Source organism: Heterodontus francisci, chromosome 5 (assembly GCF_036365525.1).
Source record: "Heterodontus francisci isolate sHetFra1 chromosome 5, sHetFra1.hap1, whole genome shotgun sequence".
NCBI classification, from domain to species: Eukaryota; Metazoa; Chordata; class Chondrichthyes; order Heterodontiformes; family Heterodontidae; genus Heterodontus; species Heterodontus francisci.
In genome coordinates, this window is record NC_090375.1 from 103,755,449 (window position 1) to 103,768,190 (window position 12,742).

General features: G+C 43.4%; 1 protein-coding gene across 1 annotated transcript in view; it reads left to right on the forward strand.

The window, feature by feature from the left end:
• Positions 1 to 12,742, forward strand: part of LOC137370268 (uncharacterized) — a 70,265-nt gene that overhangs the window by 40,837 nt on the left and 16,686 nt on the right. Inside the window, exon 8 of the mRNA XM_068032648.1 lies at positions 4,513 to 4,591. Coding sequence (XP_067888749.1) covers positions 4,513 to 4,591 — 79 coding nt within the window. The remainder of the gene's footprint in view (positions 1 to 4,512; positions 4,592 to 12,742) is intronic.

The following is a 12,742-nucleotide window of genomic DNA, read 5'->3' on the forward strand; positions in this document are numbered from 1 at the left end:
AGCCAAATTAACAAGCCGGCGCTAGGAAGATTGCCGTTGTGGTCCCACTGGCCACCCACACAGGCTCAGGACCCAGATATGGTCCTGTCATTGAGATTTACCTCCTGCCAAGAAAATCCCGGCCTTCGCTCTGTGTGAGAATGTTGTAAGTTAAAACCCCCGTGCAGAGGCTTGAGAACATAATCTTGGTTGACAATTCTGTGTAGTACTGAGGGAAGGAGTACTGTCTCCTTATAATGTTCACTCTCCATAGTATTTGGGTAATATTTAAAGTACATACATGCACACAAGAGACGGTAGAGTGTAATGAGGGTTTGGATAACACGAAACAAAAACAAAACAAAATAGAGCCAATAGCAATGAAGGAGGCAGATTATGGGGTTAGGCAAGTTGACCAGAGGAGAAGTGGAATAAGGGGAGTAGTATGGGAGGAAAAGAGGAGGAGACTTTTTGAATGAGGGGTTTCTTCAACCATGAGTCTGAACATTGTGAGCACTGCTCTGCTTGCATTGATGAAATCTATTTTCGAAATGGGTTAATTTAAAGATGCAACTGATTCAAGAGTAGAATTTTCTACATTCTGCCAGATTATTGGCTTGATCCAACCTCTAATAAATGAGGGGATTGATATTGTAATATATTCCATCGTCTCTTTTGTGTATGCATGTATTTTAGATATTACTGACGTGCTATGGGGAGTTAGCTTTATGCACAAGAACACTCTTCTCAGTCTGACACCATTGGTGCCCTCTTAGGCCAGGTACACAGTGCGAATATACTTGCCAACCCCGAGGCGATGACTGACCCACAATGCATTTCTTCTGTGCAGTCACTGAAACATAATGCATGTGAAAGATAGAAACTGCACACATCCATATAAGAGATAGCTGACAATGTGCTGTGAGATGGATTTTAAATACACAGAATTTGTAGAAATTGCACAGATTTCTCCATCTTTGGGGGAAAGGTTGCAATGCAAAAAAAAACTTCGATGACCTCACAATGCAAGCTAAGGTAAGGGATATAACAGGAACACTCATGAAGTTGTACATTTTGAGGGCACTCTAGGAAGAGCAGTGATGGCCCAGTAAAATCTCAATAATTTGCTACATTACAGCTCCAGCAGCTTGATGAACTGCTAATCTGGGCTCTTCCTCTGGATCTTCTGGTTCCTCATTGCTCTCATCTTGCTCCATTTTCTCCTCTGCAGACAGCTCCAAGGGAACTCCTTTGTATTACAAGATTGTGGAACATTCAGAAAATGATTATGAATCTTGACCTTGGCTCAATAGTAGCATTTTGTTTTTATTTGCTTGGAGGATGTGGGTGTTGTTGGCGAGGCCAGCATTTATTGCCCATGCCTAATTTCCCTTGAAAAGGTGGCAGTGAGCTGACTTCTTGAACCGCTTCAGTCCTTGGGGTGTAGGTGCATCAACAATGCTGTTAGGAAGGGAGTTCCAGGATTATGACCCAACAACCTGTCCTTCTAGGTGGTAAAGATTGTGGGTTTGGAAGGTGCTGTCGAATGATCCTTTGTAGGTTGCTGTAGTGCATCTTGTAGATGGTACACACTCCTGGTGGAGGAAATGAATGTTGAAGGTGGTGGATGGGGTGCCAGTCAAGCGGGCTGCTTTGTTCCGGATAGTGTCGAGCTTCTTGAGTGTTGTTGGAGCTGCACCCATCCAGGCAAGTGGAGAATATTCCATCACACACTTGATTTGTGCCTTGTAGATGGTGGACGGGCAACGGGGAGACAGGAGGTGAGTTACTCACCACAGAGTTCCCAGCCTCTGACTTGCTCTTGCAGCCACAGCATTTATGTGGCTGGTCCAGTTCAGTTTCTGGTCAATGGTGACCACCAGGAAGTTGATAGTGGGGGATTCAGCGATGTTAATTCCATTGAACGTCAAGGGGAGATGATTAGATTCTCTCTTGTTTGAGATGGTCATTGCCTGGCACTTGTGTGGCTCAAACGTTACTTGCCACTTATCAGCCCAAGCCTGGATATTGTCCAGGCCTTGCTACAGATGGACATGGGCTCCTTCAATTTCTGAGGAGTCGCGAATGGTGCTGGACATTTTGCAATCATCAGCGAGCATCCCCACTTATGATGGAGGGAAGGTCATTGATGAAGCAGCTGAAGATGGTGGGACCTAGGACACTACGCTGAGGAACTCCTGCAGTGATGCCCTGTCACTAAGATGATTGACCTCCAACAATCATAACCACCTTCCTTTGCGCTCGGTATGACTCAAACCAGAGGAGAGTTTTCCCCCTGATTCCCATTGACTCCAGTTTTGCTAGGGCTCCTTGATGCCATACTCAGTCAAATGCTGCATTGATGTCAAGGGCAGTCACTCTCAGCTCACCTCTGGAGTTCAGCTCTTTTGTCCATGTTTGGACCAAGGCTGTAATGAGGTTAGAAGCTGAGTGGCCCTGGCAGAATCCAAACTGTGTGTCATTGAGCAGGTTATTGCTGAGCAAGTGGTGCTTGATAGCACTGTCGAAGATCCCTTCTTTCACTTTGCTGATGATTGAGAGTAGACTTATAGGGCAGTAATTGGCCAGGTTGGATTTGTCCTGCTTTTTGTGCACAGGACATACCTGGGCAATTTTCCACATTGCTGGGTAAATGCTAGTGTTGTGACTGTACTGGAACTCCTTGGTTAGAGTGGGGCATTTTCATCTCTGGGGCAGAATGTTCTTAGTTGAAGCACCCAGTCCAGGCACTTAAGCACATAATCTAGACTGGTACTTCTGTGCAGTGCTGAGGGAGAGCTGCACAGTCGGAGGAATCATACACACAAGAGACAATATGTTAAACTGATGCCCCATCTGCCCTCTCATGAATATAAAAGAACCATCTGCCAACATTCAACTCTTAAGCAACACCGAAAACATATGATCTGGCTGTTTGTGGGAGTTTTCTGTGCGCAAATTAACTTCTGTGTTTCCTATATTATAACAGTGACTACACTTCAAAAGTATTTCATTCCCTGTGAACACTTTGCAACATCTCAAGATTGTGAAAGACACATATAAATTAAGTCTTTCTTTTTTGACTCTTAATGTGAGCTATACTGAATGAAGAACTCCTCCTGAGCTGAGAGGCAACGGAAAGGTTGTTTCAGGACGTAATCAGAGCCGAGTGGCTCTATGGCTGTCATTATATTGGCACTTGGTGTGTGTACCTGAATTCCTGAGAAGAGTCATGAGCCAGTTGTTGAAAGGATAGTCTTTGCTCCCCAACAGCCAGCCTGATACCCAATGGTTTGGGTGGCACAGAGAGAGTAGTGAGGACTGACAAGGTATGTCAGTTAGGAAACTGGATACAGGTGTACATGACTGCCTTGTAAAAGCAAGTTGAACGTTAATGAAGGGAAAGCATTATTGTTGAGAATCTATCTTCCTGATGGGGAGCACGCAGGGCTACATGAATGCAATGTATGATGCCTTGTACTGCGTAAGTCCAGCAATGTGAGAAAATCCCAGTGCTTTTTCTTCCTGCTTGTCGATCTCCATGGGGAAGCTAATGAACTGTTGTTGCTGTGCAAACCGTGCACCAGTGACCTTCAGGATGTCCTCAGAAGCAGTTTGAAAGGAGCCAGGGCCATAAAGGTTTAAAGCTGTGATGTGTTTCACTGGCACAGGCTGTTCCTGGCACTGGCACAAGCCCTGGTGTTCGGCTTCTATTCTCGCTCCAATAGGCAGCACAGATAAGTGACCACCTTACACACTGTTCATCTGTGAGGTTCAGGCATGACATTCTTCTCCAGAATCCCTGCATGGTGTAAGGCCTTCTGCACTCTTGCCTTTTTTGTTGTCTTCTTGCAGCCAATGCAGGTCTTTGCTGCCTTTCTTGCTGTTGCTCCTTCTGGGTTGGGTGCCTCAAGAGTAAGCTCAGCAGCATTCCCACATTCAGAAATTAAGAGCATCCAAATCCTGTGAAACAATTCCTGATCTCTGAAAACTTACTCTGCAAAAGTATCTCACAGACAAACATGCTAAATCAGCCAAAAACCTGAACCAAAACTACCTATAATCCTAAACAACTAATCAAAGACTTATCTCAATGGAGATAATGATCCGTTTAAATACTGCTTGTGAAAGCTGCTTGCCGACTGTTTCTGCCATGAGTTGCTGGGGAATGGCAGGGCCAGGTGGGGGATGGGAGGGTGGTGCTAAGGAAGTGATACTTGAAGAGCACATGGACAATAATTTCACAAGAGGGACCTGTTTCAGGCACAGGACCTTTATTAATACATTTAAATGATGCCTGCATTTGTTTCGGGCAGGTGTCAAGGACACCTATTAAGCATCCAAGCCAATATAGCATTGGGCACCATTTTGAGGTGAAACATCTGGCTGCAAAATTTCACTTCATGGTGCCCTTTTTGGATCCAGAAAATATGTGAACCGCATACCCCATTAAATTCCAAATTTAATTTTACATGATTTTATTTATTTAATTAACTTTAAATTGCTGTGAGAATTCTTGCATTTTTTTTTCAGATTTCAAGATATATATTAAGGAGATATATGTAACTGAAGTTACTTACCCAAGGATGGTTTATGCTTTTACACTAAATGAGTAAGTAAGATTTCCTATATATGTTAGAATAATACGGCACAGAACAAGATCATTCAGCTCATCATGCCCGTTCCAGTTCTTTGAAAAAGTGATCCAATTAGTCCCATTTGCTAGTTCCTCCTCCATAGCCTTGTGAATTTTTCATTTTCAAGTATATATCCAATTCCATTTTCAAAGTTACCATTGAATTTGCTTCTACCACCCTTTCAGGCAATGCATTCCAGCTCATAACAACTTACAACGTAAAAAAGTTATCATCATTCCTCTTGTTCTTTTGCCAGTTATCTAAAATTGTGTCCTTTGGTTACTGACTCACCTACCAGTGGAAACAGTTTCATCATATTTACTCGATCAAAACCCTTCATACTTTGAACTACTCAATTAAATTTCACCTTAACCTTCTCTGCTCCAAGCAGAGCAATCCCAGCTTCCACAACCTTTGCACATAACTAAAGTATCTCATCCCTGTTACCAATCTCATCTGCGCCCCCCACACCTCCCCATTTAACATTGTACCATTTAGCTTATATTGCCTCTCCCCACTCTTCCTTCTAAAATGTATCACTTCACTCAGCGTGGCATTAAATTTTGTCTAGTCATTTAACAGCCTATCTATGTCCTCCCGAAGGCTGCTGCTGCCCTACTCACTGCACTTCTGAGTATTCTGTCATCTGCAAACTTTGAAATTGTGCCCCCTGTACACAAGTACAGGCCATCAAAAAGAGAAGTTGTCCTAATATTAACACATGGGAACATTAATGTATAATGCTCTCTAGTATGAAAATTTATCGTTCACCACTAATCTTTGCTTTCTGGCTTTTAGCCACTTTTGTACCCATGCTTAATTCCATGCACTTCACTTTTGCTAGCAAGTCTATTACATGGCACTTTATCAATCACCTTTTGAACGTCCATATACATAACATCAACTGCATCACCTTAGAATCATAGAATAGAGCAGCAGAGAAGGAGGCCATTCAGCCCATCGAATCTGTGCCAGCTCTTTCAAGGAGCAATCCAGTTAGTACCACTTCCTAAGTCATTGCCCCATCCCTGCAGTCTTTTTCTCCTTCAAGTATGTATCCAATTTCCCTTTGACAGCTACTATTGAACCTGTTTCCATCTCCCTATCAGGCAGTCTATTCTAACTCCTAACCACTCTGCATAAATATGTTTTTCCTCAAGCCTGCTCAGGTTCTTTTGCTAATCACCTTAAATTTGTGCTCTTTGATTATTGTTCCTTCAACTATTGGAAACAGTTTTTCTTTATTTGCTCTATATAAATCCTTCATGATTTTAAACACCTCTATCAAACGTCTGCTTAGCCTTCTTCACCACAACACCAGCTTTGCCAATCTATCCACATAACTATAAATCTTCATAACTATAAATCCATATCAATAGAACTATTCCAGTCAATCGCTTCTGTACCCTCTTCAAAGCTTTGCTTCCTAAAGTGTGGTGCCTACACAAATTGGGCACAATACTCCAGCTGGGGCCGAACTAGCGTTTTATATAGGTTTAGCATATCTTCTTGGCTTTTGTACTCTGTGCCTCTAATTATTAAGCCCAGGTCCCATATTCTTTATTAGCTGCTTTGTTAACATGCCGTGCCACCTTTGAAGATTTGTGCACCATCACCCCCAGATCTCACTGTTCTTGCACCCCCTTTAAAATTGTACCATTTAGTTCATATTGCCTCTCCTCATTCTTCCGACCAAAATGTCTGTGTTGAGTTTCACCTGTCATGTATCTGCCCATTTCACCAGCTTGTGTATGTCCTCTTCGAAGCTATTACCATCTTCCACACTATTTACTCACTTACTACATCGAGTTTCGTGCCATCTTCAAATTTTGAAATTGTGCTCTGTACCCCCAAGTCCAAGTCATTAATGTATAGGAGCGATGCTAATACTGAACCTTGGGAACACCACTGTATTCCTCCCTCCAGTCTGAAAAACAGCCATTCACCACACCTCTTTTTTTGTATCCCTGAACCAAATTTGTATCCATCCTTTTATTCCATGGGCTTTAATTTTACCAATAAGCCTATTATGTAGCACTTTATCAAACCTATTTTAAAACTCCACATACACATTGACCACACTGCCCTCTTCCACTCTTTTTGCTACCTCATCAAAAAACTCAATCCAAGTTAGTTAAACACGATTTGCCCTTAAAAATCCATGCTGACTCTCTTTTATTAGTCCATACTTGTCCAAATGGCTATCAATTTTCTCCCTGATTATTGTTAGTAAAAGCTTCCCCACCATTAGCATTAAACTGACTGGCCTATAATTGCCAGGTTTATCCTTCTCCCCTTTTTTAAACAAAGGTGTAACATTTGCAATCCTACAGCTTTCTGGCTCCACTCCTGTATCTAAGGCGAATTGCAAGATTATCGCCAGCACCTCCACAATTTCTACCCTTACTTCACTCAGCAATCTAGGATGCATCCTATCTGGACCAGGGGGTGTATTCACTTTAAGTAATGCCAGCCTTTCAAGGACTTCCTCTATTTTTATCTCATCCATTCAGTATTTGGCAACCCTCTCATTTACCATAGCTTTGTCAAAAATCTTCTCTCTTGGTGATCCATGATGCAAAATACTCATTCAATACCTCAGCCATGCCTTCTGACTCCATCATAAGATCTCAACCACTCTTCTGACAAGCCTTTTACTATTAATATGGATATAGAAGAGCTTTGGATTTCCTTTTATGTTGACTGCCAATCTACTCAGTACTGCCTCTTTACCCCTCTTATTTTCTTTTTCACTTTTTCTCTGCATTTTTATATTAAGCCTGATTTACCCTTGTATCACCAAACTAATATCTGTCATATGCTCGTTTATTCTGCTTCTTCTAACTCTTAGATTGGAGAAGCTGGGACTGTTCTCCTTCGAGAAGATTGAAACCAAATTTGATATAGGTGTTCAAAATTATGAGGGGTTTGAACAAGGTAGCTAGGGAGAAACTATTCCTGTTTGCGGAAGGGTTGAGCAGCAGGAGCGCCAATTTAAGGTGATTGGCTAAAGAAGCAACAGCGACATGAGGAAAAGTTTTTTTCCGCAATGAGTGATTAAAATCTGGAATGCACTGCCTGTTGGAGGGAAGATTCAATCGTGGCTTTCAAAAGAGAATCGGATAATCATCTGAAAAGAAACATTGCACAGCTATGGGGAAAAGGCAAGGGAGTGGGACTAGGTGAGTTGTTTTTGCAGACAGCCAGCATGGACATGACAGGCCGAATGGCCTCCTTCTGTGCTGTAACCATTCTATGATTCATGACTGTTTTTTAACTACATCATCCCAGATTCTCTGCTTTAGTTGCCCTCAATAACCCACTTATGAGAATGTACTTAGACTTTATCCAAACCATCTCCTCTTTAAATGCTGATCATTGGTCCATTACATTTCTACTGCCAGTATTTGACTCCAGTTTACCTGGGCCAGAACCCTCCTTAAATCACTAAAATTAGCCTTCCCCGGTTAAGTATTCTTATTCCGGATTGCTCCTTGTCCTTCTCCATAATCTAAATCTTATGCTTACGACGATCACTATTCCTGAAATGCTCCCCCAACCTCATCAACTCTCTTCCCAAAGAACTGCATCAATTTTGTCAGACATGATTTATTTTTAACAAATCCATGTTGGCTCTCATTTAATAACATATGTTTTTTAAAGTGAAATTTTCCAGATTATGGTACCTAAAAGTTTCCCACACTCTGACTTTAAGTTTTTTTTATTCATTCGTGTGATGCGGGCATCGCTGGCCAGGCCAACATTTATTGCCTATCCCTAATTGCCCTTGAGGAGGTGGTGGTGAGCTGCCTTCTTGAACCGCTGCAGTCCATGTGGGGTAGGTACACCCACAGTGCTGTTAGGAAGGGAGTTCCAGGATTTTGACCCAGCGACAGTGATGGAATGGCGATATAGTTCCAAGTCAGGATGGTGTGTAGCTTGAAGGGGAATTTGCAGGTGGTGGTGTTCCCATGCATTTGCTGCCCTTGTCCTTCTAGGTGATAGAGGTCGTGGATTTGGAAGGTGCTGTCTAAGGAGCCTTGGTGCATTGCTGCAGTGCATCTTGTAGATGGTACACACTGCTGCCACCGTGCGTTGGTGGTGGAGGGAGTGAATGTTTGTGGATGGGGTGCCAATCAAGCAGCTGCTTTGTCCTGGATGCTGTTGAGCTTCTTGAGTTTTGTTGGAGCTGCACCCATCCAGGCAAGTGGAGAGTATTCCATCACACTCCTGACTTGTGCCTTGTAGATGGTGGACAAGGTTTGGGGAGTCAGGAGGTGAGTTACTCCCCTCAGAATTCCTAGCCTCTGACCATCTCGGTATTTATATGGCTATCCAGTTCAGTTTCTGGTCGATGGTAACCCCCAGAATGTTGATAGTGGGGGATTCAGCGATGATAATGCCATTGAAGGTCAAGGGGAGATGGTTAGATTCTCTCTTGTTAGAGATAGTCATTGCCTGGCACTTGTGTGACGTGAATGTTACTTGCTACTTATCAGCCCAAGCCTGCATATTGACCAGGTCTTGCTGCATTTCTACACAGACTGCTTCAGTATCTGAGGAGTCGCGAATGATGCTGAACATTGTGCAATCATCAGCAAACATCCCCATTTCTGACCTTATGATTGAAGGAAGGTCATTGATGAAGCAGTTGAAGATGGTTGGGCCTAGGACAGTACCCTGAGGATCTCTTGGAGTAATGTCCTGGAGCTGAGATGATTGACCTCCAGCAACCACAACCATCTTCCTTTGCGCTAGGTATGACTCCAACCAGCGGAGAATTTTCACCCTGATTCCCATTGACTCCAGTTTTGCTAGGGCTCCTTGATACAATTCTCGGTCAAATGCTGCCTTGATGTCAAGAGCAGTCACTCTCACCTCACCTCTTGAGTTCAGCTCTTTTGTCCACGTTTGAACCAAGGTTGTAACGAGGTCAGGAGCTGAGTGGCCCCGGCAGAACCCAAACTCAGCGTCACTGAGCAGGTTATTGCTCAGCAAGTGCCGCATGATAGTACTGTCGATGGCACTTTCCATCAGTTTAGTGATGATTGAGAGTGGACTGATGGGGCGGTACTTGGCCGGGTTGGATTTGTCTTGCTTTTTGGGCAATTTTCTACATTGCCGGGTAGATACCAGTGTTTAGCTGTACTGGAACAGCTTGGCTAGGGGCACGTCAAGTTCTGGAGAACTGGTCTTCAGTACTATTGCCGGAATATTGTCAGGGCCCATAGCCTTTGCAGTATCCAGTACCTTCAGTCATTTCTTGATATCACATGGAGTGAAACGAACTGGTTGAAGTCTAGCATCTGTGATTCTGGGGACTTCAGAAGGAGGCCGAGATGGATCATCAACTCGACACTTTTGGTTGAAGATTTTGCACTGACGTGCTGGGCTCCCCCATCATTGAGGATGGGGATAATTGTGGAGCCACCTCCTCCAGTTAGTTGTTTAATTTTTAATTATTAATTAATAACATTAATTATGTTGGGTCATTATTAGAAATGCAAGTGTTTTTCATTAATTTTCACAATCTGTATGCTAACATAATACTAATAGGGCCATTGTTATATTGTTGCTGTTTGACAACAAAGGTAGGGAATTTTTTGGAGCCTCCTGACACCTTCTTAAAACCATACTGCATCTGCCATCTGTGCCTATTTGTCCAGTATATAATTTTTCGAGAGTTGATTTGCAGGGACTGTAGCAATACTTCTCTAGTTATAGGTTCTGGAAGAGGAGGATGAGAAGATGCATGTATTAGAACTTAGGTATGCCATCATGCATTGGTGTAGGGCCATAATTAGACATGTCTGAAGATACCTTGATGAAGAGACAAGAATTGGATGTTCTTTATCAATGGGTTTGCTGCTGAATGTGCTAGAACTGTTCTTAAATCTGCCAATATAATAATGCCAAGAAGCTACCCATATTAAGAACATAGAAAATAGGAGCAGGAGTAGACCATACAGCCCATCGCTCCTGCTTCACCATTCAAATGATCATGGCTGATCTTGAGCTTCAACTCCACTTTCCCACCCTCTCCTGGTATCCCTTGATTCCCAGAAAGACAAAATATCTGTCTATCTCAGCCTTAAATATATTCAACAACGGAGCAGCCACTGCCCTCTGGGCTGGACAATCCCAAAGAATCACAACACTTTGAGTGAAGAAATTCTCCTCATTTCAGTCCTAAATGATCGGCCACTTAACTTGAGACTGTGCTCCCATGTTCTAGATTCCCCAGTCAAGGGAAACCAACCCACAGTGTCTACCCTATCAAGCCCCTTTATAATCTTGCATGTTTCAATGAGATCACCTCTCATTCTTCTTAACTCCAGAGAATATAGAAGCAATTTACTCAGCCTCTCATCATAGGACAACCCTCTCATCCCAGGGTCTAACCTACTGAACCTTTACTGTGCTGCCTCCAATGCAAGTATATCCTTCCTTAAATATGGAGACCAATACTGTGCATAGTACTCCAGGTGTGGTCTCACCAAAGCACTGTACAATTGTAGCAAGACCTCTGTACTCTTGTACTCCAATCTCCTTGCAATTAAAGCCGACATGCCATTTGCCTTCCTAATTGCTTGCTGAACCTGCATGCCAACTTTTTGTGCTCCTTGTACAAGTACATCCATGTCCTTCTGAATATCAACATTTATAAGTTTCACTCCTTTTAAAAAATATTCTGCTTTTCTATTCATACTATCGAAGTGAATAACCTCATGCTTCCCCACATTATACTACATCTGCCACCTTGTTGCCCATTCACTTAACTGTCTATATCTCTTTGCAGTCTCTTTGTGTCCTCCTCACAGCTTGCATTCCCACCTAGCTTTGCCAACTTAGATTCATTACTCTGTCTTTTCACAGAATCACAGAATTGTTACAGGTCAGAAGGAGGCCACTTGTCCCATCGTGTCCGCACCGGCTCTCCAAGTTAGCAATTCATCTAATGCCAATCCCCCATCTTCTCCCGTAACCCTGCACATTCTTCCTTTTCAGATAACAGTCTAATTCCCTTTTGAAGGTCTCGATTGAACCTGCCTCCACCACACTCTCAGGCATTGCAATGCAGATTCTAACCATTCGGTGCATGAAAAAGTGTTTTTTAGTTTTAGTTTTCGAGATACAGCACTGAAACAGGCCCTTCAGCCCACTGAGTCTGTGCCGACCATCAACCACCCATTTATACTAATCCTACATTAATCCCATTTTCCCTCTCACATCCCCACCTTCCCTCAATTCTCCTACCACCTACCTACACTAGGGGCAATTTTTACAATGGCCAATTTACCTATCAACCTGCAAGTCTTTGGCATGTGGGAGGAAACCGGAGCACCCGGAGGAAACCCACGCAGACACAGGGAGAACTTGCAAACTCCACACAGGCAGTACCCAGAATTGAACCCGGGTCGCTGGAGCTGTGAGGCTGCGGTGCTAACCACATTTCCTCACATTGCTTTTGCTTCTTTTGCCAAGCACTTTAAATCTTTGCCATCTCATTCTCGATCCATTCATGAGTGGGAACAATTTTTCCCTATCTACTCTGTCCAGACCCCTATGAAACCTCCTCTCAGCCTTCTCTTCTCTAAGGAAAACAGTCCCAACTTCTCCAATCTATCTTCCTAACTGAAGTTATGAACTGAACTGAACCAGCCACATAAATGCTGTGGCTAAAACATCAGATCAGAGTCTGGGAATTCTGTGGCGAGTAACTCACCTCCTTTTCCCCAATGCCTGTCCACCATCTACAAGGCACAAGTCAGGAGTGTGATGGAATACTCTCCACTTACCTGGATGGGTGCAGCTCCAACAACACTCACGAAGCTCGACACCATCCAGGACAAAGCAGCTTGCTTTATTGGCACCGCATCCAGCATTTTCAACATTCACTCCCTCCACCACTGACGCACGGTGGCAGCAGTGTTTACCATCTACAAGATGCACTGCAGCAACTCACCAAGGCTCCTGAGACAGCACCTTCCAAACCCACGACCTCTACCACCTAGAAGGAAAGGGCAGCAGATGCATGGGAACACCACCACCTGCAAGTTATCCTCCAAGCCACACACCATCCTGACTTGGAAACATATCGCCGTTCCTTCACTGTCACTGGGTCA